Source organism: Lethenteron reissneri, chromosome 47 (assembly GCF_015708825.2).
Source record: "Lethenteron reissneri isolate LAM-NWPU_2019-01 chromosome 47, ASM1570882v1, whole genome shotgun sequence".
NCBI lineage: Eukaryota > Metazoa > Chordata > Hyperoartia > Petromyzontiformes > Petromyzontidae > Lethenteron > Lethenteron reissneri.
The window spans coordinates 6,094,465-6,120,608 of record NC_083825.1 but is presented as its reverse complement, the minus strand read 5'-3'; the positions used below and the strand labels follow the sequence as shown (position 1 = coordinate 6,120,608).

Below are 26,144 nucleotides of genomic sequence, written 5' to 3'. Positions count from 1 at the left end.
GATGATGACGATGGCGATGATGATGATGATGGCGATGATGATGATGGCGATGACGGCGATGATGATGACGATGGCGATGACGATGATGATGGCGATGATGATGATGGCGATGATGATGATGGCGATGATGATGATGATGGCGATGATGATGATGATGATGATGATGGCGATGATGATGATGGCGATGATGATGATGATGATGGCGATGATGATGATGATGATGATGGCAATGATGGCGATGATGATGGCGGCGATGATGATGATGATGGCGATGATGATGACGATGATGATGGCGATGATGATGATGATGGCGATGATGATGACGATGGCGATGATGATGACGATGGCGATGATGATGGTGATGATGATGGCGATGATGATGATGGCAATGATGATAGCGATGATGGTTAGTCCTGCGATGAATAAGTGAGGCCTGTCCAGTTTGTTCTCCTATGACGCATAGGAGAACAACCACACAAAACCACGCGCAGCCACAACTACACAACCACACACTACATACGATAATTTTCAATCACACGCAAGCATAACCACAACCAGACGCAACTATGTACAGCCACGTGCAATCATAGCCATAAACACAACTGCACAACCACACACTACACCCAACCATTCACAATCACGTGCAACCACTTACAACCATAAAACTACACAACCACGCACTACACACCACCATTCACAACCACGCGCAATCACGCGCAACCACAGCTACAACAACACACACAACCACAGCTGCAGCCCCGGAGAAATCCAGCCGATCTGGCAGCCACCACGACACGTCGACATGCCGCATTTCACCGTGGCCGGCACCGAGCGAGCTTGGGCCCCGGGCCAGACATTCCTGACGAGCTACAAGGCAAGGGGAGCACGCGGGGAAGCTCTGCTCCTCTCCACGCTCGCTGCCTGGCCACACCCGGTCACCTTTAACTCACCGATTCTCTCCTCCAGGAATGTTGAGGAGTCGGTCCACCGGACTCACTGGACATCTGTGAAAACTAGTGGCCACATCTTGTGGGGGAAACAAAGAAGCATCATCGCGCATAGGGTTTCTCCAGTATAAGTAAAATATTCTGAGTCTGTGTCTCATCCCACACTGCGTTCAACCACCTCCACACCAGTCAGACCACGCCAACACACTCAACCACTCACGAAAGCACTAAACTCTCTCAGCCACTCACCCACCCACCCGCTCGCCACACTGCAGGTCACCTGACTTCTCTCTCTGCTTAGTCCCTCGCACTGTTCCACAATCTCTAATTCTCTCCCATCTCTTATCCCAAATTCTTCTGAAACGTACTTAATTCAAAAAAGGCATCGACTGTTATCTCACACAGCTTTTGTAATGCTGCGTGTTGTTGGCTGCTCGGCGTTTGCAGGATCCGATGGTCCTGTGCTCAGCAAAAAATAACAAAAAAGCAGACAGCTCCTCCAGCCAGGATGTGCCTGGAATGAGCCCACTTTCCTGAATGGCCAAGATTGCCGTGTGGCTCGTACCACCGGTACATCGCTCCGTGTGGCCCGCACCACCAGTACATCGCGCCGTGTAGCTCGTACCACCGGTACACCGGGTGGGCGCCCTCTTCAAGCGCTTGTTTTCGCACTTTGCAAAAAATGTATTCCCTGTTTTATTTGCGAGCTTCCGCGCTTCGTAAACGAGTAACGCGCAACGATTGAAAGACTTTCCCGCTCGTCATTGAAAACTTTCCACAGTTGCCAAATTCGAGTTGGCGAGCCGTCGTCGTTTGCTTTTGCTGACATGCGCGTTCACATTTATTTCAATACAATTCTCCGTTCACGACAAACGGAAGGCGAAGCGCACAGCCGATGTAGTCTTCTCCACGTGACCCCAGCCTCGATTCACCGGCCCCCTAACCCCCGAGCGCGTAAACACCCGCTACCACGTCAGAGCACAGCGAGCCCCAGATTACTCTGCTCACTGTGGCTGCTCTGCCGAAGGGGGGGGGGGGGGGGCTATTCCAAGTGCCAATGTTTGCGCTACAAGTTTGGAGTGGAATATCCAGCGGAACAGCTCTGTAACATAATGACCTCAAATACCTCATCCCCCACCCCCGCATTTCTATTCTCAGACACGTGCGTGGCTCTTTATTCAGAGGGTGCAACGCTTCCTTGCCCCTGTAGACACAAGCCCACGTGTGGCCCCCCCATTGCCTCCCAAAACCTTGCGAGCCTGTGTCCTAAATCCTGCCAATTGCTTCCCGTTCGATGCCAACGTGATCGATGCCAACGTGATCAAGGTCCAGCCCCTGTAACTGCTTGCCCATGCCACTGCTAGAGGGTAACTCCAGGCCCCCCACCACACCCTCCAGAGGGTGTCAGGGTGGCGAAGATGTTGACTACCTCGCCTGGTATACATGCCGGGTTGCTTCTGAAAAAGAGTTACATAGCTCCGTGGCACACGCCCTCCCGCATGGCCTTACGGGAGCCTCGGTACCGACAAAGTTACTTTATTTTAGTTTGTCTTGCGGTCTCGTTCCGATGATGTACACGTACGTACGTCATCGGAATGGGAAAAGGCGTTAAAGAAACCTCTGCACCGTTGCTTCAATTTGCCGTACCGGGAAATCAACGTCCGGCACGCTAACCACAACACCGTGGCCGGCAACAGCTTTCCCCCGTTCCAAAATCCTCGAATAAATCCCCCCCCCGCCCCTCCGTCTCTGTCTGCAGGTTTTGCGGCCGCGCTATTAACAGACGCCAGCGTCATCCTTGGAAACGGGAAAAACAGCGACGGCTGATCCAGCAGTAAAAAAATAACTCCGGAAAGAAGCGCCGTTCAGATGTTGAGCGGAGCCGTGCTCGGTTGGCAGAACGCGTCGTGGAGGTGAGGGCCTAGGGATGTGACCAGTCCCCCCACCCACCACCCCACCACCCCACTACCCACCACCCACCACCCCACCCACCGGACTATCTAACTCATTTGAAGGCCAATGTAGACAAATTATTATCGAGGCTTCACACACCCCCCACCGTTTCCTATGCGTACATTGTCAGTAGACCCCCCCATTCGCAAGCGAACACATTTGGATTAACCCCCCCCCTCTCCCCTCCATGCGTACGTACAAAATGGATGGCCCCTTATTGTTTCCCACGTGTAGAGCCGATGAACGCTCTCTAATTAGGCCAAAAAAGCGTTAACGCATCGGGCTCCGTAGGGTCCAGATAATAACTCTCGCAAAGATGATTCAACACGAATGAAATTTTCGTTTAAAGTTTTGCATTGCCATCTATTCGGGGGCTTGTACCCTCGAGAAGAAACGGATACATTGAATTTTTTTTTAATTGGCAGTTAAAAATAAAAACTTCGCTAAATGGATTTGCCAAACTCTGGCCAAGATGATCGTGCAGCCCCCCCCCCCAGTCCCCCCCCCATCCCCCAGGTCCACCCACCCACGCCCCCCCCCCTTGTGACGTCACCTTGCGACGTCGCTACCAACTGCCAAGCCGTCGTGCCTCTCGAAACGCGATGTCGCAATCGCTAATAAACAAAAAATACCCACAAAAACGAAGCACATTTTATGAAAGGGTAAAAAAAAACTCCCCACGTGGCTTGTGAGTGTTTTTTTACTTTAACCCCACACATGATCCATCTGTGCTCGCAAACGTGGGACACCGAGACAAGAATCCGATGCTCGACTGCTGGAGCAAGGGGAGCTTGAAAACCGGCGAGGGCACACGAAATATGAAAATCGTCCGCTGCATATTTCAACGTTTAAGCGGCGCAAGCCGACGGTGGGATGAGCTGCGGAGGCTTTGGCTTCCGGATGGGAATTCGATGCAGGCGGTGTAGGCGGGCACAATCACGAAGAGAAGACTTCAATGATAACGTCCTAGACGGTGCGTTCACGACAATGTGGCCGGGCCCTAGACGGCGGGTCCTCTTTGAATGCGCCAGCTGTACACGCGTTGCTGAAAAAACGAGTTTCCGTTAAAACAACTTCCCCGTAAATGATGTATCGTTGCCATCTCCCGTTCATAAAGCACCTGCTTTTCTCAATCCACTGCTGGATGAAGGCCTACAGACAATAATAATTACAGCTTCTTTTGCGCCATGCCATGGTAAGCCATCACAACGACACTGCTGGTCATGGAGGAGTGGTGGGGGGGGGTGGCCGGGTGACGGTTTGAGGGAGTTGTTTGACCATACTTCACCACGCTGGCCAGTGTGAGACGGTCAAGAGGAGAACCACAGGACCGGTTCAGATACCACTCCACCGCTGGTAAAAATTCGAAACCAAAAATAAAGCTCAGATCACCGCCAGCTTCATAGCAGCACATTGCGCAAAGCATCGTACCCCCGCGCCCATCAAGACTTGAAACCGAGCCACAAAATCACTCGAGAGAGATGAACACGCACGGCACGGCAGAACATCCCGTGACGGGAAAGCGGGGACAATATTCATGGCTCTCGGTAAAAGTCGGAGTCGCAGCGCCTGCTCGAGTTAAAAACGGCCGGAAGGTCTGGAGCCGAACGGAACGTACGAAGCCACCGCAGCCTCAAGTTGCTGCACTGTTGGCGTTGTCGTCGTCGTTGTTGTTGTTGGGGTCTCCAGCAGGTAACCGTTGACGCAGGCAGCAGCGTGCGCACTCTATCCCGCGTTCAGAACAAACTACAACGCCAGTCGGATCGACGTTGGCACGCGTGGTCAGAATTCGAAGAGAGCCCACACCTGCCCAGGGTAACGGGGAAAACGCCGCCCTGACTTTCACGCACGGCTCCAGCTCCTCTCGGATGGCGGGGGGGCGGGAAGTAAATATTTTGTGTGTGGGGGAAGAGGTGGGGTGGGCACCATTACAGTGATCTGCCACTTTCAGAGAGTGAACTTATCAGAATGTATATTTATACCGGAGGAATCCAAAGAGCTATAAAGCTCTTTTTCACATATGTCCAGTCGTAACTTGGGTGGGGTGGTGGTGGGGGTCCCAAAATGGAGCCATGGTGGTGCTGGGCCCTTGCTCGCAAGAGCACGAGAGAAGCCAGACCCAGGTTATATTTGGCGGAGATGAGCACGAGCCTCTTTTGAGCACTTTCACGAACGCCGGCCGCGGTGATGACTTCATCACCCCAAGGGCTCCGCGAGTTATCCGGAGAGACGGCGTCGGCAGCGCTGCCAAAGCGGCGACTGCCCGGCCCCTACCCGGCACATCGTGTGCCATGAACAAGGGCCGTAGCCCGAAACGTCACCTCGTGGGCATTTCTTACGTTTTTTTAAGAACGTTGACGATGAGCGTTGCCAAGTTTTCATTTTTATCCACGAGTGTTCTTTCATGCTCTGCGCAGTGAAAGTGAGCGGACTGCGATTTGAACATGTATTGTACGTTGAACTTCTTTAGCACCCTACGTAGACAACCGTGCTAATTGGAGGTGCGGGGGAAGGACTTAGACAATAAACTAAGCACTAAAAGCAGTTCTAAAGAAATGAGTTTTTAATCTAGAGTCGTGAATATTGGACAGGTCTTGGGCTTGTCCCAGGTTGACTCAGCTTACATGAGTACCTGTTGCACTCTGTAAACATTGCCACTGGGGATACAAAGGCGGCCGGGACGCGGCAATGGCCACAACACCCCCTTCGTGGGGCTCGTTGGCCTTCATAGATCCTCGCGAACAGCACTTGCCCCAACGGTCTGTGAAGGCTATACGGGGGGTCTTTGTCTTATTACACGCTTGCTTTTAACTCCACTCTGTTGTTGTTGTCGTTGTTGTTGTATCCTCAAATCTTGTAACTCAATTTTAACCCACTTCCCAATGTGGTATCGACTGCAAACTTTGTATACTTATGTCATACTGATGACACTAAAAAAAAAAAATTTTAAACATTCTTTTTTATATGTTATGTTTCGGCTTCGCTCTAATTGTCCACGCTCAACTGACGTTGGCTGTAAATCACCACGGTCCCTTACGTTGTGGCAAGCTTCGGGACCACTTCCTGGAGTTGTGGAGTTCCGCCATGACAAGTACTTTTCATAAAAGCGTGTTAAAAAGAAGTTGTTTTAAATATTACTTATTTCAGCTGCGGTGGACTGACGGCCGTAGATAACGCCAGTGGACGGTGATATCTGATCACCTCCTAGGCCTCTCCTCGAGACACAAAGGTTACCAGCAGCAGCACCTGATCCAACAGAACACAAATCTGTGCGTGTGTGTCACAGGAGCGGCGGTGCATTGATTGGTGCACTTCATCGCTGGGTTGCATACCCATTCATAAATGACGTGAACGTTCCTCTACCTCCCTTAGATCGGACTCAACCTTTACTTATTAAATGGCGCGGTGTTCGTGGTGAAACATTATTGAAATGAGGATGATGATAATAATACTAGATATTATTGATGGCGATGATGGCGATGATGGCGATGATGGGTGGTGACGATGATGGCGATGATGGCGATGATGGGTGGTGACGATGATGGCGATGATGGCGATGATGGGTGGTGACGATGATGGCGATGATGGGTGGTGACGATGATGGGTCAAGCTGTACCATCTCTTGTGGTCGAATCCAAGGCGGAGTGTGCCTGCTCAACCAACTGCTGCTTGATAATATTGGTCTGGAAAGCCAACAGGCCGATGCGCTAAAACTATTATCCACGCGTTCTAAATCCACAGGAAATGTGTGACGTTGGGCTGACATTGGCCCAGCGGTTCCACCAACCACATCCCAACGTTGACCGAACGTTGCGCCGGCATGTGCGTGCGCTACTTCCGACGTAAAAGGTTCCTGCTGGAGACCCCAACAACAACAACAACAACGCGTCCGGAAGATCATTTACTTTGCAGCGCAGCAATTGAACAAAACTCGGCTCGTGGATGGGAAACACATGGTCAGGCCGGACGAGACAGAGGCCGCAAAGACAGCCGAGGGGGGCACGCTCATTAGGCCGATAATTTATGTAAATCAATTACAGAACAACGCACAATGTGGTTTGCTTGGGAACCGCGACGAATCTGATCACGGGGTGGCGAGCAGCCGATCACGAGGCCGTTTCCTAGGCACAGCTAAAGCCTCGCTCTGAAGTTGCTTGCAACAACAACAAAACAACATGTCGTGTAGAAATTTGGCTTGAGAGCCAGGAGGATACCTTCACAAGTGGCGAGGAATAAGAAACACGCTCACGAGAGTATTGCCCGAGTGTGTCGCAATGAGACCACATCCGTCGTCCCAATACTCAGATCTTTCCACTGACTCGCAATCCAATCCCACATCCACCTCAAGAGGACACTCACCGTCTCCATGAATCTCCACGGCTTTTGGTTAGATTCCCCTAGCCGTGAGAGGTTCGCCCCTGATGATGACGACGATGACGACCACGACGAGATGTGATGTGGCATAAGACCCTGACTCAGTACGGCTCTACACGGGCCCCCTCCAGTTTTTTCCCTCCACATTTTGAAACCCACGTCTAAGAGTATTTGCCCACTGTTATATACATTTCAACACGATGGTAAGCCACTTCGTTGGGCTATCGTCTGCGAGAGTCAGCTCGCTTCTGAAGAAGAGCTTTGCAAGCTCAGTGGGCCTCACCCAGGTAAAATAAAAAACTGTTCGTAGTTGAGTTTACCACCAGGCCGACGCGATCACGACGAACCACCGACCGCGCACAGGGTCGGCAGACTTGCAGGAGAGCCCCCCCCCCGCGGGCAGCAGAGGGACACGTACCTCTGCAAGCCTGAGCTTCAGATTCCCGATGCTCGCCTTGATCTTGTTCTGGGCCTCCAGGTGCGTCATCCCGGCCGTGCTCACCCCGTCGATGGCCGTCACCACGTCGCCCGAGCTCATGTTCGCCTGCGCCGACTTGCTGCCAGGCGGTCACCTGCAGCCGGAGGCGGGCACGGAGGAGGCGTCGGCACAGCGTCACCGCGCAGCGCGGCGCAAGAGGGGCGGGGGCCCCGAAATTGCTCGGGCGCAACTACTGCTGGCGGTAAGGGTCTCGCCGCTAGACGGTGGTGGTGGGCACAACCTGCGTCTCCCCCCCCTCGCCCGCGGTGCCCGTCGTGGTGGCCTCGTCTCAGCGTGTCTGGGGGTGGTGATGTGTGGGGGTTACGATGAGTGCCCGCGCACGCCAACTCGTCTGGGTGTGCTCTGGAGGGGCTCTGTGGGAGAGGGTGTGTTTTTTTTCAGTTTGCTCTTCCACGCTGGGCCCGGTGTCTCGGAGGCAAGGGTTGATAGATCGCAAGAGTTTTTTGTTTTTTCTACTCCCAGTCGTGCTGCTGACAGGGCTAGGAGAATTGAGTGCCGGTCAGTGGACTTGTGTGCCCGTCTGTGTGGACTTGTATGTGGGTATTCCGCATTCCTCGCACAGATTAAATAAGTGAACTGGTCATGTGTTGTAGCGCAGGACCCTCCTGAAAAGGTCACGCGACTCACCGCAGCATTCCTGTCTGAATAAAATAAAAATAATGAACACTTGCACACACACACCAGAACATTTTAAATAATTATTTTCCATTCTGCACATTTTTTTTTCAAGCACATTGTTGACATTGCTAATGTTGAGCCTTACATGGGCATTAAAATTAGTTCACACACAGCCTGGCGAGTTACACAACTTCAGTGCCCGCCTATTAAGGCCGGGACAGTGCACAAGACGAGGGTGTGGACCAGCATCGGGACCTGGCCGTCTTTGTCTTCCCAGTGCTTATGTTCAAAAAGCATGCAGCCCAGCAATAGCTTGCTCCCGTCACTGCTGGGAGAGGAGGGGGGGAGGCGGGGTTCCTTCATCCAGCAGTGGATTGACCACAACTGATGACAAGAGAAAGGGATTCGCAGGTATCTCACCGGGGCTAAAACCTCGAGCTCCATATTTCACGAGCCGCCAACGCACTGTGTGGTGAACACGAGACGGTGGTCCTTAATAAATCACGTCACGATCCCTGCCCATGTTAAAACTGCACTTCCATGGTAAAACTGCACTTCCATGGTAAAACTGCACTTCCATGGTAAAACTGGACTTCCATGGTAAAACTGGACTCCCATGGTAAAACTGGACTTCTATGGTAAAACTGGACTTCTATGGTAAAACTGCACTTCCATGGTAAAACTGGACTTCCATGGTAAAACTGGACTCCCATGGTAAAACTGGACTCCCATGGTAAAACTGGACTTCTATGGTAAAACTGCACTTCCATGGTAAAACTGGACTTCCATGGTAAAACTGGACTCCCATGGTAAAACTGGACTTCTATGGTAAAACTGCACTTCCATGGTAAAACTGCACTTCCATGGTAAAACTGGACTTCCATGGTAAAACCGGACTTCCATGGTAAAACCGGACTTCCATGGTAAAACCGGACTCCCATGGTAAAAATGGACTTCCATGGTAAAACTGGACTTCCATGATAAAACTGCACTCCCATGGTAAAACCGGACCCCCATGGTAAAACTATACTCCCATGGTAAAACTGGACTTCTCTGGTAAAACTGGACTCCCATGGTCAGGGGTCAGAAATCAAATTAACAAGAAGAGCAGCTCTTTTGAATTCGCCTAAAAAAACATTCGGTATTTCAAAAGCCAAAATGCAGTCCTTAAGAGTGCCGCAAACGTCTCCGAAGCGGCAGGTTGCCAATCCTGGGCCCTGCGCAATTAACGTCGACACAACCGTCCCACGCGCACGCTACCTCTGGTGACTTTGACGGCAGGAGTTAAAGAGGTCATCCTCCTACCGCGCGCGCCCGTGTGCGTGCGTGCCTGTAACCCCGTTGAGGGTGCAGGAAATCGGCGAGTGACGCGCCGTTCTATCTTTGCTCGCCGCTGCGCGCGGACGGAATTCGAGCAGCTGTGAAAACCCAGCACCGTGCCGGGTCGCAATATCTCACCCGCTGAACGTTGGGCCATGCCAGTTATCCCGAGGTGCCAAAAAATAAAAAAACGACGGCGCTCACGCGCACGCACACACACACACGCCGACACACGCACTTGGACAAGTGCGTTCGGACACTGGTAAGCACGCACTAGCGCACTGACAAAGCACACGCATGCGCGCACACACACGCACGCACTACCACGTACACGCTGGCAAGGACACACCGACGTGCCCACTCGCACGCACTTGATATGCACGCAGAGCTCCGATTAGCACGGTTGGCTACGTACGGTGGCGAAGATGTTCAACGTACATACACAAGCACAAACTGACGTGAACTCGCTTACACGCATGCACATATAACGACGACAAGAACTCACTCACGCAACTGTACGCAGACACAATGGCTGACGAGCACACGCACACACATACTGACACACGCACACAAAGACAAAGATCCCCGTATAGCTTGTAACAGACTGTTGGGGCAAGTGCTGTTAGCGAGCACCTATGAAGGCCGGCACGGCACACGAGGGGGTGGCTGACCAACACCCCGCCCGGCCGCCTTTGTCTTCCCAGTTGCGATGTTTACACACTGCACCAGGTACTCATTGAGGCCGAGTTGACCTAGGGGAGGCCCAGAAGCGGTTCAGATAATCGTCACCGGCGTTGGCCGTAAGCGGGAATCGAACCCGGGTCGCCGGGTTCGTAGTGCAGCGCGCTAACCGCTGCACTACCGCTCCCCACACATCAACACACACACACACACATACTGGCGCACGCACGCACACACATACTGGCAAGCACGTAGTAGGTGCACGTCTATGGTCAGACACACACAGCACTCGCACAGCGTGCACGTGTATGCATTGGCGGGAACCGGCGGGCCTCGCGCTACGAAACTGCCAACCCGAGTTCAATTCCCAGCAACAGCGGAGAGTCGCATCCGGAATCGGTGCGCGGCCTCTCTTCGGTGATATCAGCCGTACATGGGCACCTGATGCGCTCTGTAAACATGAGCTTTGCCCACATTAACAGGCGCTCGCTAACAGCGATTGCCCGAACAGTCTGCTGAAGGCTATCACGGGCGAGCACTTTGTCTTCTTTGCGTGTTCATGCGCCGTCATGAATGCACACAATGCTTTTACAAATACGACAAGTCAGTTTGCCTGGCTCAGGGGTCAGTAACCTGCGGGCTCTTCGAGGACTGTCGCTTATTCAGGACCCATCGTATTCACCGCAGTGCACTGCAGCTTGCTTTAAATGTTGAGTTTTTATTCGAAAAAAATGCCTCTTCTTGTTGTTTTGGTTGCGGACTCGTTGCCTAGCTTGTACAAAAACACCCCACAGAATCGTGACAAATGCACGCTGACATACGATGCATGCAGACAATGCGAATGCCGAGCGACGCGATGAAATAGCCGTGGTTCGGGACCGCGATTTGATTCAAGAATCGGTTCGGTTTTTAACATTGGGGTCGATGTGGCGGTCACCAATCACCGGAGCGATCGCTTGAACCCATTACGTGCAACGTAAACGGCAGGGCACCGACCATCGATTCTGACGCATTCCTAATTCCACGCAGACATCGTGAGCTTAGGACGTTATCGTTACGCACCCCGGCTTATGCACGTGGACTTTAAAGCCACGGACATGGGCCGGGCGAGGCAAAGGTCTGTTTGCAAGCGACGAGTTATTTACAACATACCAACGAGGGAGGTGGCATGCCTCGAAACCGATCTCAACTGCCTTCTTGTCTCCCCCCGTTGACCATGTTTGCCAACGGGTCCCATCCGCTCAATTCTAGACCGATTTCATCTTGGGGGAAGTTCAGGCCAGTTTCAGATTCCAGTTGCCACGGACGTGCATTATGCTCGCGAATCATTTGCCAGGTCACAAAGATCACGTGCACACTCACACAAGAACAGCAACAGCTGCTCTTTGCAACAAAGAGGCGGTGACATCGCCATGTGCCAGGCTAGGTGGACTTGCTGGCAGGAAGTCACGGGACAGACCCCAGTGTTATGGGTTGACTGACTGGCATGACTGGCATATGCACCACATCTGCTCCCCACTGTGCCAATTTTCTTTCTTTGATCCACCCAGTGCTCTGCTCGCTGTTGTTGTGTCGCTCAACTCACACATACACACAAACATCACACACACACACACACAAACATCACACACACACACAAACATCACATCTGGACAAATAAAGACAAAGATCCCCCCGATAGCCTTTTACAGACTGTTCGGGCAGGTTCTGTTGCGAGCACCTATGAAGGCCGGCACGGTACACGAGGGGGTGGGTGATCAACACCACGCCCGGCCGCCTTTGTCTCCCCAGTGGCGATGTTTACACACCACACCAGGTACTCATTTGAGGCTCAGTCGACTTAGGGGAGGCCCAGGACCAGTTCAGAAAATCCTCACTGGTGTCGGCCGTGAGCCAGAATCTAACTCGGATCGCCGGGTTCGTAGCGCGGCACGCTAACCGCTACACCGCTGCTGCTCACACGTACACACACACACACAGCGTACTCACCCGTGAGACGGTGAGCGGCATATTGAAGTCCTTGCCTCCCTGGAGACGGAAGCCCCAGGGCGGCTGTCCTTCCAGGGTCACGCTGTATCCGCTCATGGCGTAGGCGGGATTCGGCCCAGCTGCTGGAGAGGAGAGGTTCCCTGGGACTGGGAGGCAGAGGTGCTGCATTTCAGGCCCAGCGGATAATCGATGGGAAAGGCCGAGAGGGCCAAACGCAAACAACAGAAACACACACGGGCACAGAGTGATGCGCGGCACGGCCATCGTGCACATGGGCTCAGTGGCAACACTTGTGCCACCCGGCAAGAAGGGCCCGAGTTTGATTCCCGACTCGGGTGCGTTTCTGTTTGTGAGCTTTGTATATTTTCCCACTGTCCGGTATGGGTTTCTTCCGGGGTTCTATAGTTTCCTCCCATAGCTAACGTACACACAGTGTTTATTGAGTATTGCCAGATCACCCCACTGCTGAAAATACCCCTGCCAATTACTCAACTGGGATTACACGGGGGGGCGGTAGCAGCAGCAGCAGCAATGTCGCCCCTGCTGCGCTAAATTGGCAGGACTCTCCTGAACCGTGAGTCTTGCAGCTCAAGGAGGTTCTTGCCACCAAACGCGTGAGCGGCAGCGTTCTCTCAGTGCTGGAAGAATGTTCGACATACGAATCACTTGTAGGAATAACATTAAATTCCAATTACCCCATCGTATTTTTCCTGACTTCCTAATTGGAAACCCAGCCAATATCCTCATCACCACCACCACCGTCGATGTCGTGCGATGTCGCGTTTTGACGCGCGCATTCAAGTCTCAAAGAGGCACGTTGAGAAGCGCCACCACAATGAAAGTTGACCGCACCACCTCCTGCGAAAACCGCCTCCCCAGAAGCGCCATGCGGCTGGGCTCGTGACTGCCGATGGCACGACGCGCCGCGCCGTGCCGCTTGGCGCGGCGTCGCTCGCGCCCGTCGCTTTTGCCCTCGCCTCGTTCGTTATTCGCAAACTCGACGCGAGCCGAGCCCCGACGCAAAGCGACGATCGCCGTGGCGGCGGAACAGAAATTCCGCAAACAGCCCCCAAGCGTGGCGCGACAGGGCCCTAGCGCTCACTGCCCCATCCTCGGGATGGAAAGCACGAGTGGGGAACGTGAACGTTCGCTTGTGGGTAGGGGAAAAGGGTAAGGGGAGAGATAACTAAGAGCATACTGGGGGGGGGGAAGAAAGGGACAGGGGGGGAGGAGGAGAAGGGGGTGGATTACACCTCATCTGATTTTAATTCATACGGCGCCTTGGTCAAAGCACTGAACAGAGACTTAGGCGGGATGCGACGAGGTGAGTGGATGAGAACGGTGGCAGTGCGCGAAGATGATGCGTGGGGGGGGAAAAAACGACGATGAAAGTGAGAGTGAGTTGTTGACGATGAGCGAGCGCGATGGGTGGGTAGGGAAGTTGGGAAGAGGGGATGATGGTGATGATGGTGATTATGATGGTGATTATGATGGTGGGGAATGGAGTGGGAGTTGTGGGTAAGCAAGCGAGTTTTTAGGGATGAACAAAAGATTAACAGCGAGGCGTCGATCGTTTGACGTGCAAGGGAAGTTCGTTCCGGTGGAAGGTGTAAGTGGATTACATTTGGCCTTCATAGAATGAACGGGCGATTTGTTAATACAACTGATGTGCTGAGCCACGCCAGCTCTACATTAGCCCGATATTTCACGGACATCCCTGATGTGGCGGTGAGTGAGATGGGAGGGGTGGAGGATGTGGAGTAAGAGATGGCTTTAGTGGGGGGTTGGTGGGTGTGACAAGCGGATTACAATGAAGGAGGGTTGGGTTTTGTGGTCTAGGATACTGCGGTTGTTTGTACTGGTGCAACGTGGAGGGGATTGAGGAAGCTATGTGGCAGAGAGGAAGTCAGTTTGCCTCTTGCCGAGGAATGTGATGTCTTCGTCATCATCATCAGCCATGATAAAGGCCTCCCCCGACACCCACCCTCACAGTCCTACACAGCTACAATCCATCTCGTGCCGATCCAATCGCTCCATCTCCACAGTGTTCACCCCCCTCTCCGTTGGCTGCCATTCGTCGTCAGTCTCGACCATCAGTTACCATCGCTTCAAGCAACGCACGTCCTGCCCAAGCTTTCCTGAAAAGTGATCAACGGCGTCTCAATACAAATGTCACGCGTGTTCCCCCTGATGCGTGTGTACTCTTGTTTACATCCCCAGCAGGTACCTCTCCGCGCTCCTGTGCACAATTTTCAGCTTCTGTTCCACCGTCCCCATCAACGACCACGCCGCTGATCCGCACGTCACATTCACCGACTGAAAGCTTCATTTCTTTAGGCATATTGCTACTGTGCATTCTTTGTCGAATTCCGCTTTAAAAACACGCTTTACGGCTGCTGTCGCTCGATAGAATGCTTTTGGAAAGGTGAATAGATCTTTTGTTTTGTAAGTGTACACTATATAGAATGCCAAAGCAACATCTCAAAGTGTCTGCGGAAGCAGGTTTGAAATCTGTGCCAACAGACGTCACTCTTTAAAACTTCAAACCCTGTCTCGCCCTCCCCATGCACGGCACGCAGGTACAGTGTGCAAATGTAACTGAGTGCATTGCGTTGTTGAATAACTGCACCCTGCAAGGTGATGTAATGTTTAATAACATGCCTCCTAAGCCCCTCGCCACCCACCACCCACCACCATCGTGATCATCACAATGCGACTATTTGGTTAATTGACAAGACGTGTATCCGCGCCTCCGATTACCACGGTTGGCTACGTACGGTGTGAAAGAAATTCAGCGTACGTACGTGCATAGCCATCGTCCCGCTGATCACTCGAGCGGCACAGCTGTTAAGAAGCACGCGCAGCGCGCCAAAACATCTGCGCGCAAAATATTCCCTCCCTCGCTAAAAAAAGCCAGTTTTTGTTTCTCCTCTTCCGAAGGTGAAACCTGAGATGGGGAGAGTGGGCTCGAAATATTTAATGGAGGGAACTAACAGTCACCGCCTCACTGCCATCTGCAAGTCGAACAAAAATCAAAGGGATATTGAGCGAATGCCAGAGTGCCGGCACTACTGCTGTCACGTGTCTGGACAAGGTGAAGAGGGAGAGAGAGAGTGGCAGAGGTCGCAACCGGGTACCCGATACCCGTACCCTACCCGATACCCGGATACAGGTACCCGTTTGCGACCCTTGTGCGGCCGGGTACGGGTAGGCCGAGTCACTGGTGAGTAACCGTTTGTCACTCATTTCCCAACGTCTTGTCTCTTCTCACAATTCAAGTTCCTAGAATCAACCCACCCGCGCCTGCAACATGGCTTCATCCCAGAGGTCGCAATCAGGTACCCGATACCCGTACCCTACCCGTACCCGGCCGGGTACAGGTAGGGTACGGGGTACGGCCGGGTACAGGTAGGGTACGGATACGGCCGGGTACGGGTACCCGTTTGCGACCCTGGTGCGGCCGGGTACGGGTAAGGAATCAAAACACGTTTGCGACCTCTGGAGAGTGGTGGTGGTGGTAGTGGAGGGGGTTGCACAACATTAATCATTCATCCATTGGAGAAAACGGGACAACCGTCAGACGTGTACGGTATAGAGTCCATACACACACACACGGGGCAGTAAGCACAGAGCATCCGCATGCCCAACTCTGCGCTTGCGGAACCACAGCACGGGTACACGGAAACCTAAGGGGCCGTCCGTAAATGACGTCACACACCTGGGGGGTGGGGGGGGTCAGACATTTGTGACGATGTGTGACGAGGAGGGGGGGTTTGAGAAATGTGACGTCGTAACCGTTGGGATGCCAACGTTGGCCTGACGTTGGACCTGCACGTTCCATGGCAGTGTAATCTGTCGGCGGCTTCATCTGCTTCCCATTGGCTTCAGGGTCACAAACGTCGGTATGGCGACTTACTCGGTTCACTGATAATTGTGGGATCTGACATTTTCGTGAAGTGTTTATAGTACGTGACTTCCAGCAACGTGGAACTGTAGACGGGCCCTGCCCAATAAGTGAAACCAACCCAGCTATGGACAAAACCTTTGGGAGCCCAAATTTGAACGTTTTGCAATGCGGATTGTTCCACCACTTCTAAGGGTAAACGAACTTGAACAAGTTTTAGTTTGCTAGTCCTTACAGAACATCACTCAACGAGTCACCACTGCGTCTAATGTAATACATACTCTACCTTGGGCTAAATCGTTGTTTTGCAATAGCGATTAACGAATGGACAAACACCAAACACTCCGGTTACAAACCAGTTACAAATGTCCCGAGCAAGAGCTAACCACGGTGGTGTGACGGTTAGCAGGCACACCAGAGGTCGCATCCGGGTACTCGATACCCGTACCCTACCCGATACCCGGCTACCCGTTTGCGACCCTGGTGCGGCCGGGTACGGGTACGGGTAGGCCGTGAGTCACTGGTGAGTAACCGTTTGTCACTCATTTCCCAACCTCTTGTATCTTCTCACAATTCAAGTTCATAGAATCAACCCACCTGCGCCTGCAACATGGCTTCATCCCAGAGGTCGCAATTGGGTACCCGATACCCGTACCCTACCCGTACCCGGCCGGGTACGGGTAGGGTACGGGTACGGCCGGATACGGGTATGGGTACGGCCGGATACGGGTATGGGTACCCGTTTGCGACCCTGGTGCGGCTGGGTACGGGTACGGGTAAGGAATCAAAACCCGTATGCGACCTCTGAGGCACACTGGCCAGAGCTTCTGATCCAGTATTCGCAGGTTCGATTCAATCTCCAGGCGCGGCAATTTAACGGGGGGGGGGGAGTGGCAAGTTCCTTAAATCCACGTGTGGTGGGGCCAAGTGTCATGGGGTACATCAATCCCATCCAGTCACGTCCGGTCGGAGCGGAAGAGTAGACCAAATGACCACTCGAGATCTCCCTCTTAGTTGGTAGGTGAATAATTGCCCCTTTAAGGTGAGAAGCAGGGGCAACTTGTTACCACGCGGTGACTTAGGTCGCCGTTCGGTCTGTTTGTACGTTCCACACGTGCCAAGGGGCCGTCCATAAATGACGTCACGCGATTTTGGACGATTTTTGACCCCCCCCCTCGTCACACGGCGTCACAAAAAGTCAGACCCCCTCCCCTCAAATATGACGTCACAAAGCTCTGCCCCCCCCCAAATAAAACATGCTTAAAATCGCTTTAAACTATTGTCATTGTAGTGCGTATTTAATGTGGCGCTGCACTCTGATGTTGTAGGAGAAGATTTTCTTTAAAAAGTCTATTTAATTAAGTAGAACGTGTTGTCTATATATATTTAAATTTGCGCATTTTGATGTGACGTCACATTTCTCAAACCTCCCTCGTCACACATCGTCACAAATGTCTGACCCCCCCCCCCCTAGGTGCGTGACGTCATTTATGGACGGCCCCCAACCTGTGCGTCCATCACTGACATTCCACTAGAAACGGTTCAGCGATTCTGAAAACGGTTACCGGTTTTACCGGTTGTCGTTTTACAACCAATAATACTAGCTGGCCCTTACACACATGAGATATTTTGTTTTTGTTAAACAAATCTAGGAAATCATACTGATAATACTGCATACACATTGTACCGTCTACGGATCTGAGAACAAACGCAAATTAGAGAGACGCCCATTGGCTGTTGTCGATGGCGCTTCGAGTGGCAGATTGGTGCCAGGAAGTCGCCACGTTCGTAAAACTTAAAATTTACTCGACTGTAAGTGGGGCTTGGACCGAACACAGAGTGGCTATAAGAAGGTGTTCATGGCGCCACGGTGGCGAGATGTTAACTCCCTCGCCTGGTACGCAAGTAGTCGATGTCTGCTGTATATAATAATTTTTCCCCCTTTTTTCTGGCAACAAAACTGAAACCCTTTTACGAGGAATCAAGTCTGCATTAACCACAATACTTGTGGTCAAAATGCAAACATAAAACACACTGATAATACAGTAAAACCTTGGATTGCGAGTAACTTGGTCTGTGACTATTTTGCAAGACGAGCAAATTTTTAAAATAAATATTAATTTGATAAACGAGCGAGGTCTTGCAATACGAGTAGTACGTATACGCTTTGTCTGCCGAGCGTCACGTGATCACAACTGATGTACGAGTGCTTTGATATACAAGTGCTTTGGATTACAAACACGTTCCCGGAACGAATTATGCTCGCAATCCAAGGTTTTACTGTATATGCATTGTCTTTGAAACTGATTGGTCCACACCAGAGACGGCTTTCTTTTGAGCCTCGTCTCAATTGGTGCTAGACCAGAGGACGCCAAAAGGCGTACAGCTCAAAGACAATGCCACTATCAGAGTAATGAGGGCTTGGGGTAAGCATCTACATCATTAGACCACAAGTATTGTGGTTAAAGTAAACATGATTGCTTGTAAAAAGGTTTCGGTTTTGTTGCCAGAAAAAAGCGGAAAACCCCTATTATTATATTTTGGTACTGGAAAAGGAGATCTAATGATGATGATGTCTGCTGTATACTTGGGAGTTTGCGTCTCTCTCTCTCTCCCCGTGGATTTTTCTCCGGGTCCTCCGGTTTTTTTTCCCTATCCACGTTTAGAATCACCGTCACCACACGTTTAGAGTGTTTGGCTGCTATAAACGTCCACGTGGCGATACAGGCAAATTCGTTGAGCTACCATTCTTTGATAGCCCACGTAGCTGCTGAAAAAGAGCTAAACAGCTCAGTGGGCCTTACATGGTCAACATACAAAACCACACACGTAACTTGGTTTGGTTTACGGCACTAACAGCAACGAGTGGTGATGGAATGAGAGCCAAGGGAGAGGACACACGCCCGCGGCGATGCAACGACGACGAGATGATGATCGGCTCCGTGTGACTTTCGCGGGATGATGGATTTGGGTTTTTAAATCCTTTATATTAAGTTCGCTTGCTTGCGTGCTTGCTTGCTTACGACCGTGCAAACCTTTCGGTCGTTTTTTAACCCACTTCCCGTGATCCAATCGAGCTGACATTTTGCACACAGACTCGTTGTGCGAGACAATTAATGTTCGTGAAAATTTTTTTCCAAAATTTTACACTGTTTAGGGAAAACAAATTAAATATTTAATTACCAATTGTTTAATACTGGCAGACAATCATCTAACCCATAGGTGGCAGCCATCTCAAGCCAGAGGACGAGAGGACTCTAGCCGCCACGCATATAAAGGATTTAGAGTGAAAAACTTTGTTTTTACGGGTTATACTTATTTTTCTGGTGGAATCGCATTGGCCGTGAACGATGAAGGACCGCGTGGGCGAAGGGTGCCTTCGTCCAGCAGTGGATAGAGACCACGGCTCACGGTGGCGATTAGAATCGTGATAACGACGATGGCGATTGGGGTAAAGTCTTCATTCAGCAGTGGATAGGCCGTGGCTAAAAATGAATCGTATTAAGATGTGAACGGCCTTAATCACATACTCGATATCCCACGACTGATGATGATATATCGTGATGATAGTATTGTTAGGTAGGCATTCATCTAGCAGGAGATACACCACGTAGATTGCCCATAATACAGGTTTATTTTTTGGGGGGGGGTTAGATCGCGTAAAAATGTGTCGTTCAACCCGCCACCACCCGACACAGCCAACTAGTAAGGGTTGTCACGTAAAACAGAACGAGGCCAATTTGTCACTAGTACAGCACACCGGTGTGTTGGAGAGCAAATCCACAACATTTAGATTTAGATTGCAATAACCGATGATATGTAAAACGCTAAGCAGGTGACAACATTAATCTCCAACACGTGTTCTAATAGCCCTACCCGATGCAAAGTGCGTACAGTTCGGGTATTCATGCACACACCATCTTTGCAGCTAAGCTTTAGGAATCTAAAACTTCTCACAGTCGATTATAGCCGATGCACAAACGCCTCATTATCGTTTCATAACGGAGGGAGATTCCGTGACCAGATCAGTACCAAACGCCTCCCCCCCGCAGGCTTTGAATCAGAATCTGTATTCATACTGGAGGAATCCGATTAGCTATAATGTTGTGATCATCATCACGACCTCTATATACTGCGCTGCATGTCGGAGTCCGCCTTCACCACGACACACGAATGACCGGCGTGGTGAAGTATGGTCAAATGACACCCCACGGACACAACTCGTATGAGCTCACATCCACAAAGACAAAGGTCACCCGCGTAGCCTTCAACACGCTGCTGGGGCAAGTGGTGTTTGCGAGGCCGGTACTGCAACCACGCCCGCCCGACCGCCTTTGTCTCCCTAGCCGCGATGTTAACAATACCACACCAAGTACTCTACCGATTTTTAAGTCCGAGTCGACCTAGTGGAGGACCGGTTCAAATAATCGCCACTTGTGAACTGGGGATGGCCCCGGGGTTTCTGAGCGCGGTGCGTGGCCTACAAAAGACAAAGGTCCCCCAGCCTCGTGTGGCCTTCATAAGACTGTTGGGGCAAAGTGCTCTCAGTGGCCCGTGTGTGTGTGTGTGTGGCCTGGCTCCAGCCACACACGTGGAGAGGGGCCATCATCCAGCGGTGGATTTGACACGAGGACTCTTTTACACCCACCACAACACACACACGTGTTGTCTAAACTCAAGCGTACTTACACGTTCGCTTTTCTGTAACAGCGACACGTACCACACACCTTTATAATCACGCGTGCACTCCCAGTCATCATCAGCCACGACCGACCCACATGCTGCATGGAGACCCCGCTTCCTACAAGGGCGTCTCCCAACGGTTGTAACGAATCGTTTAATCATTAGTTGGGGTGGTTGGGAAGCCCTGCTTATTCCCCAAACATCTAGCAAACAATCAATCGCAAAGTGCCGTGATCTCTCACGCGCTGCGCAGACGATCATTATACTCAGAGCTGGCCAAAGCGAAACTGACATCTACAAGCGCTCGCTGGTTGATGCAACTCTCGCCGGCACAAGTTGTGCTGGGAGTTGATGCAACCCAGCCAGGTTGCTGGGCTTGCAGGCTCGTTCACCTCGCATGGTCGTGAGTGGTGTGACCGCTGCTTGGGGGGAAGAGAGACGAAGCCTCCCTTCATCCAGCAGTAGATTCAGCGTGGCTGAACGGTGATGATGATGATGGCACGACAAGACCGTAATGGTGTTGAGGATGCGAACCGGGTGAGGATGAGGAATGTAAGTTGAAATCGAACAGAGTCAGAATGTGCGCGTATACGGAAGGAATGCGACGAGCTATAAAGCTCGTTTTCACACAGACACGTGTCCTACGACATGAAGCGAGCTCGCTCACCTGGGTCGCGTGGTGGCGAGGCAGGGGGTGATGCAGCGGCAGCAGCAGCAGGCAGGGAGTGAGTGTGGAAGTTGTGGCTCTGTGCTTCAGCAGGCAGGGAGTGAGTATGAGAGTTGTGAGTGGAGAGTGTGTGAGTTGTGAGTGGAGAGTGTGTGAGTTGTGAGTGGAGAGTGTGTGAGTTGTGAGTGGAGAGTGTGTGAGTGGAGAGTGTGTGAGAGTGTGGCTCTGTCTGTGCTGCAGCAGGGAGAGAGAGTGTGAGAGTTGTGGCTCTGTCTGTGCTGCAGCAGGGAGAGAGAATGGAGAGTTGTGACTCGGGTCCGTGCAGCAAGCGACGGCTCCCTTCCTGAGAGAGGCAGTGGCGAGAAGGCGGAGCCGCAATTGCATCAGAGATGCGTCACGCGCGCGCACCCTCTCACACAAAGACAAAGATCCCCCGCGTAGCCCTCGCACGACTGCGGGGGCAAGTGCTGTTAAGCGAGGAGCAACCGATGCAGGACGGCACGGCACCGCGAGAGAGAGGGCTCGGTTGGACAGCGCCACCACGCCCGACCGCCTTCGTCTCCCCAGTGGCGATGCGTGTAACACACCGCACCAAAGGGAGCCCATTTGAAGGCTGAGTCGACAAAGGGGGAGACCGGTTCAGATCATCGCTCGCATGTTGGTCTCTCTCGTGCACAGCGCTGCCACACTTGACAAATAGTCGCAAAGATCCCCCGTGTCGCCTTTGTCTCCCCCCCCGGGTTCTGAATTTACACACCGCATCAGGTGCTCATTTAAGGCTGAATCGACCTAGGGGAGGGAGGGGCCTCCCCGGGACCGGTTCAGATATTTGTCACAGATGTTCTCAGCGCAGTGCGCGCTAACCACTGCGCCACCGCTCCCCGCTGACGGACAATGACATCGACACCCTGGGATAACCAGCTCCGTGTCCGGGCCACCACGGCAGCGCCTTTGGGTGGGGTGGTCATATTTGCAGGACTATTCCCCACATTAGCGAGCACCTATTAAGGCCAGCACACACCTTCTCACCAGGTAAACTCATTTGAGGCTGAACCCACCCAGGGGGCCGTCCATAAATGACGTCACGCACCTGGAGGTGGGGTGGGGGTCAGACATTTGTGACGATGTGTGACGAGGGGTCGGGGGGTGGTTGAGAAATGTGACGTCACATCAAAATTCGCAACTTTAAATAAATATAGACAACACGTTCTACTTAATTAAATACACTTTTTAAAGAAAATCTCCTACAACATCAGAGTGCAGCGCCACATTAAATACGCACTACAATGACTTTTTGTGACGCTGTTTGACGAAGGGGGGGGGGGGTCAAAAATCGCCCAAAATCGCGTGACGTCATTTATGGACGGCCCCCAGGAGGCCTCGGGATCAGACAGACATCACTTGCCGCTGACCTTAACAAGTGGCTGGGAATCGAACTCAAGTGGCCGGGTCCGTAGTGCATTGCGGTAATCACCGAGCCAACGCTCACCCCGGCATGTACAGTTTAACCAAAGTGAAATACACAAACTTTAATTAAAATAGATGCATTAATCATGCATGTGCGAATGCATTTGTGCCATGCCCCCCGGTGCTCGACACTGATTATTATGGTTGGCTCTGACCAATGCCCTTATATGTGTGTGTGTAAACAGTACTCTGTAGTACTACATTACTGAGAACAATTATTATACTGGTAGGAAACTCCTGGTTACACCAGCCCACAGGGGATTATTGTGTCCGTCGTCCAGGGAGCGGCTGGGTGGGGAGGGTGGGGAGGGGCTGGGTGGGGAGGGGCTGGGTGGGGAGGGTGGGGCTGGGTGGGGGGGTGGGAGGAGTGGGGCTGGGTGGGGAGGGGCTGGTCACCCCATGGTGCCCTTATAAAACTCAACGTTTAACCTACTCACGCGGGCTTGTACCCGCCCTCACAGTCGGCCATATTTGCGGAATACACCACGCCACCGTTGACACTGGCCATTGACCGAGCAACCCAATGTTCCTACCAGCTCCCTCCGCAGGAATGTGTTTAGTTAACATTATCGAAGGACAGACACTTCTTAGCGGCTCATTATACCTCTGATTGATGTCCATTCGTCATATTGACAGCTAAGGAAAGTAAGTTTGGTTTGGGTGCAGGACACGTCATGACGGTGACAAGTTGATGAGCAGCGGTCGAGACTGCTGACGGAATGGCAGCTAAAGGCTGGAGGGCAGACATCCATCGTAGAGGACAATCGACGCTAGACATCGAACGAAGACGGTCGCCGCATCGCTGCGCTTTCAGATGCGCTTCCGCTGCCATCTGGAACGCTCTTTTCCTTCCAGTGTTAGGACGCCACTGGAGCTGTGTACTTTTAAATCGTCTATATCGACGAACTAATTTCTTTAGAACTTCTTTTAAGTGTTTAGTTCGTCATCCTTCCCCCGCACCTTCCATTGGCACGGTTGGCTACGTAGGGTGCGAAAGAAGTTCAACATACAAGACGAAGATCCCCCCCCCCCCCCCCGCATAGCCTTCACAGACTGTTGGGGCAAGTGCCGTTAGCGAGGTGTTTATCCAGCAGTGGATAAACCATGGCCCGTGATCAACATGGGAAGAGGCCTTTTTGCGAAATGGATGCACAGATAATTATGAATGCGAATTACTTTCACTGAAAATCCTGAGTCTGGTTACTCTGCTTCAGGAGGCTCTTGCATCTGGGATATACGTCCGTACCGAACGTGGTGGTTACATCGTACGAACGGTGAAATTCCACATTGCCATGGCGGGTGATAGTTTTGTTTTCCCATTGAACAGCTGCTATTAAGTTGCCACTGACTAATCAGTCGCTGCTCAGCACGGGATCTGAAAACGAAACTGGGCAATATGTATTTTGTACTTTAATTATCAAGCACAGGACGGATTCGCCCTTGTGAAATGCAAGCCGTACACGTTATGCCAACTGGTCTGCTTATCTTAAAGTATGACGACAGCATTCGCCCGTGTGGAGTGGCGAGATCAGATGATGTTTCATGTGCTGAAAGTAAGGTTAAAGCAGCAATGCAATCATTCTGTCCCTTTTATTGGGGGGCCTGGATAAGGGGAGGGGGGTGACTCTAGGAAAGTTGATCCAATATGAACACAACTTTAGTACTACACTTGTATAACGCTGTGTTCCCATTAGGAGCATTGCCTCTAGAAAACCAGCAAAGATATCAAAGTTTAACACGTAGGCTTTCGCGACTAATATTATTCATAATAAAGTTTGTGGGTTAGATCGCGTTATTTATAACAATAACGCACATTACAACTGATTACTAATCTACAACTCACATCGTAACAATTGCCTGATTACCAATCTAGTATATAATTACAATACCCCCCTCTCTGCCTCAAATCGTTGCACCTGATGAGTTAAATGATGACGTCACCCTGCTGCTGCTCTATTTAAGAACGGGAGACACAGCAGAGCCTCACCATTCTGGCGAATTGCTCGATGATGCTGGATACAATTACCAGCGAAACGTCACAGCACTCAAAAATTGTAAATGTTGTGGTTTCACTCTTCAACACACCGGTGGGCTAAAGTAGTGAACTATTTGTCTTTTGTCAACGTGACACTTTTTTTGCTGATTGGCCGTGTCGGGTGGTGGAGGGTGACGATACATTTATAAATAACGCAATCTAAACCCAAAAACGTTTATTATAAAAAAAAATATCAAAGTGTTCCCGCACCTCCGATCACGACGGTTGTCTGCGTACGGTGCGAAAGAAGTTCAACAAACATACATATATTTACGCGGAGATGGAGACTCAAATGATTCACACAAAAAACTGTCCTAAAATAAAACATAGCAACCCCCGTCCTTCCCACGACGTCATTATGGGCGATGTCATCTCGTTGTGAGGCTTGAAACGTAACGTCTTTTATTAAGGCGAACGCGTATTAAAAGAGCACAACTGAATCCACGAATATGTACGGTTTTTATTCCTCGCCATTAATCACGCATCTCACGACTGGCTTCGTCCTCGTAAAAGGCAAGCTCTACACATTATTCCAACCGGCCTACTCATCTCTGCAAAACATTACACCATTACGCGCCTCCTGAAGTTACGAGCTCAAGATGCTCCCCCACGGGTTTATGTTGACACTTTCCAACTCAAGGAACGACGCGTGAAACGCTCCGTCCATCTGTTAGGGGCCGCGTGAGAGGACGCGAAGCGTCTCTTAAAGAGTTCTCCAATACGCTCGTCATGTCCCCCCCACCCACCGCCACATGACTGCGAAATGTCACAGCGTGATCAGGGGCTGTAACTCGGTGAGTGAGCGCCTCCCCGTGCCCACGACCGTGACCAGAGGTCATAAACGTGTTTTGATTCCTTACCCGTACCCGGCTGCACCAGGGTCGCAATCAGGTACCCGTACCCTACCCGATACCCGGCTACCCGTACCCGGCCGGGTATCGGGTAGAGTACGGATACGGGTACCCGATTGCGACCTCTGGGATGAAGCCATATTGCAGGCGCGGGTG

At 51.7% G+C, this 26,144-nt stretch overlaps 2 protein-coding genes across 4 annotated transcripts in view; both read right to left on the bottom strand.

Annotated features, from left to right (window-relative positions):
* LOC133354343 (LIM domain-binding protein 3-like) overlaps positions 1 to 1,075 on the bottom strand; it is an 87,205-nt gene extending 86,130 nt beyond the window's left edge. For all 3 annotated transcript variants that reach the window (XM_061571110.1, XM_061571109.1, XM_061571111.1), the window contains exon 1: positions 951 to 1,075. In XM_061571110.1, coding sequence (XP_061427094.1) covers positions 951 to 1,060 — 110 coding nt within the window. In that variant the 5' untranslated portion in view covers positions 1,061 to 1,075. The remainder of the gene's footprint in view (positions 1 to 950) is intronic.
* A 3,607-nt stretch (positions 1,076 to 4,682) lies between these two features.
* LOC133354433 (PDZ and LIM domain protein 5-like) lies at positions 4,683 to 22,001 on the bottom strand. The gene is given in 4 exon segments (XM_061571254.1): positions 4,683 to 4,706; positions 7,693 to 7,846; positions 12,371 to 12,527; positions 21,636 to 22,001. Coding segments are annotated over 3 exon segments (285 nt in total). The 5' UTR covers positions 12,478 to 12,527; positions 21,636 to 22,001.
* Positions 22,002 to 26,144: the final 4,143 nt, after the last annotated feature.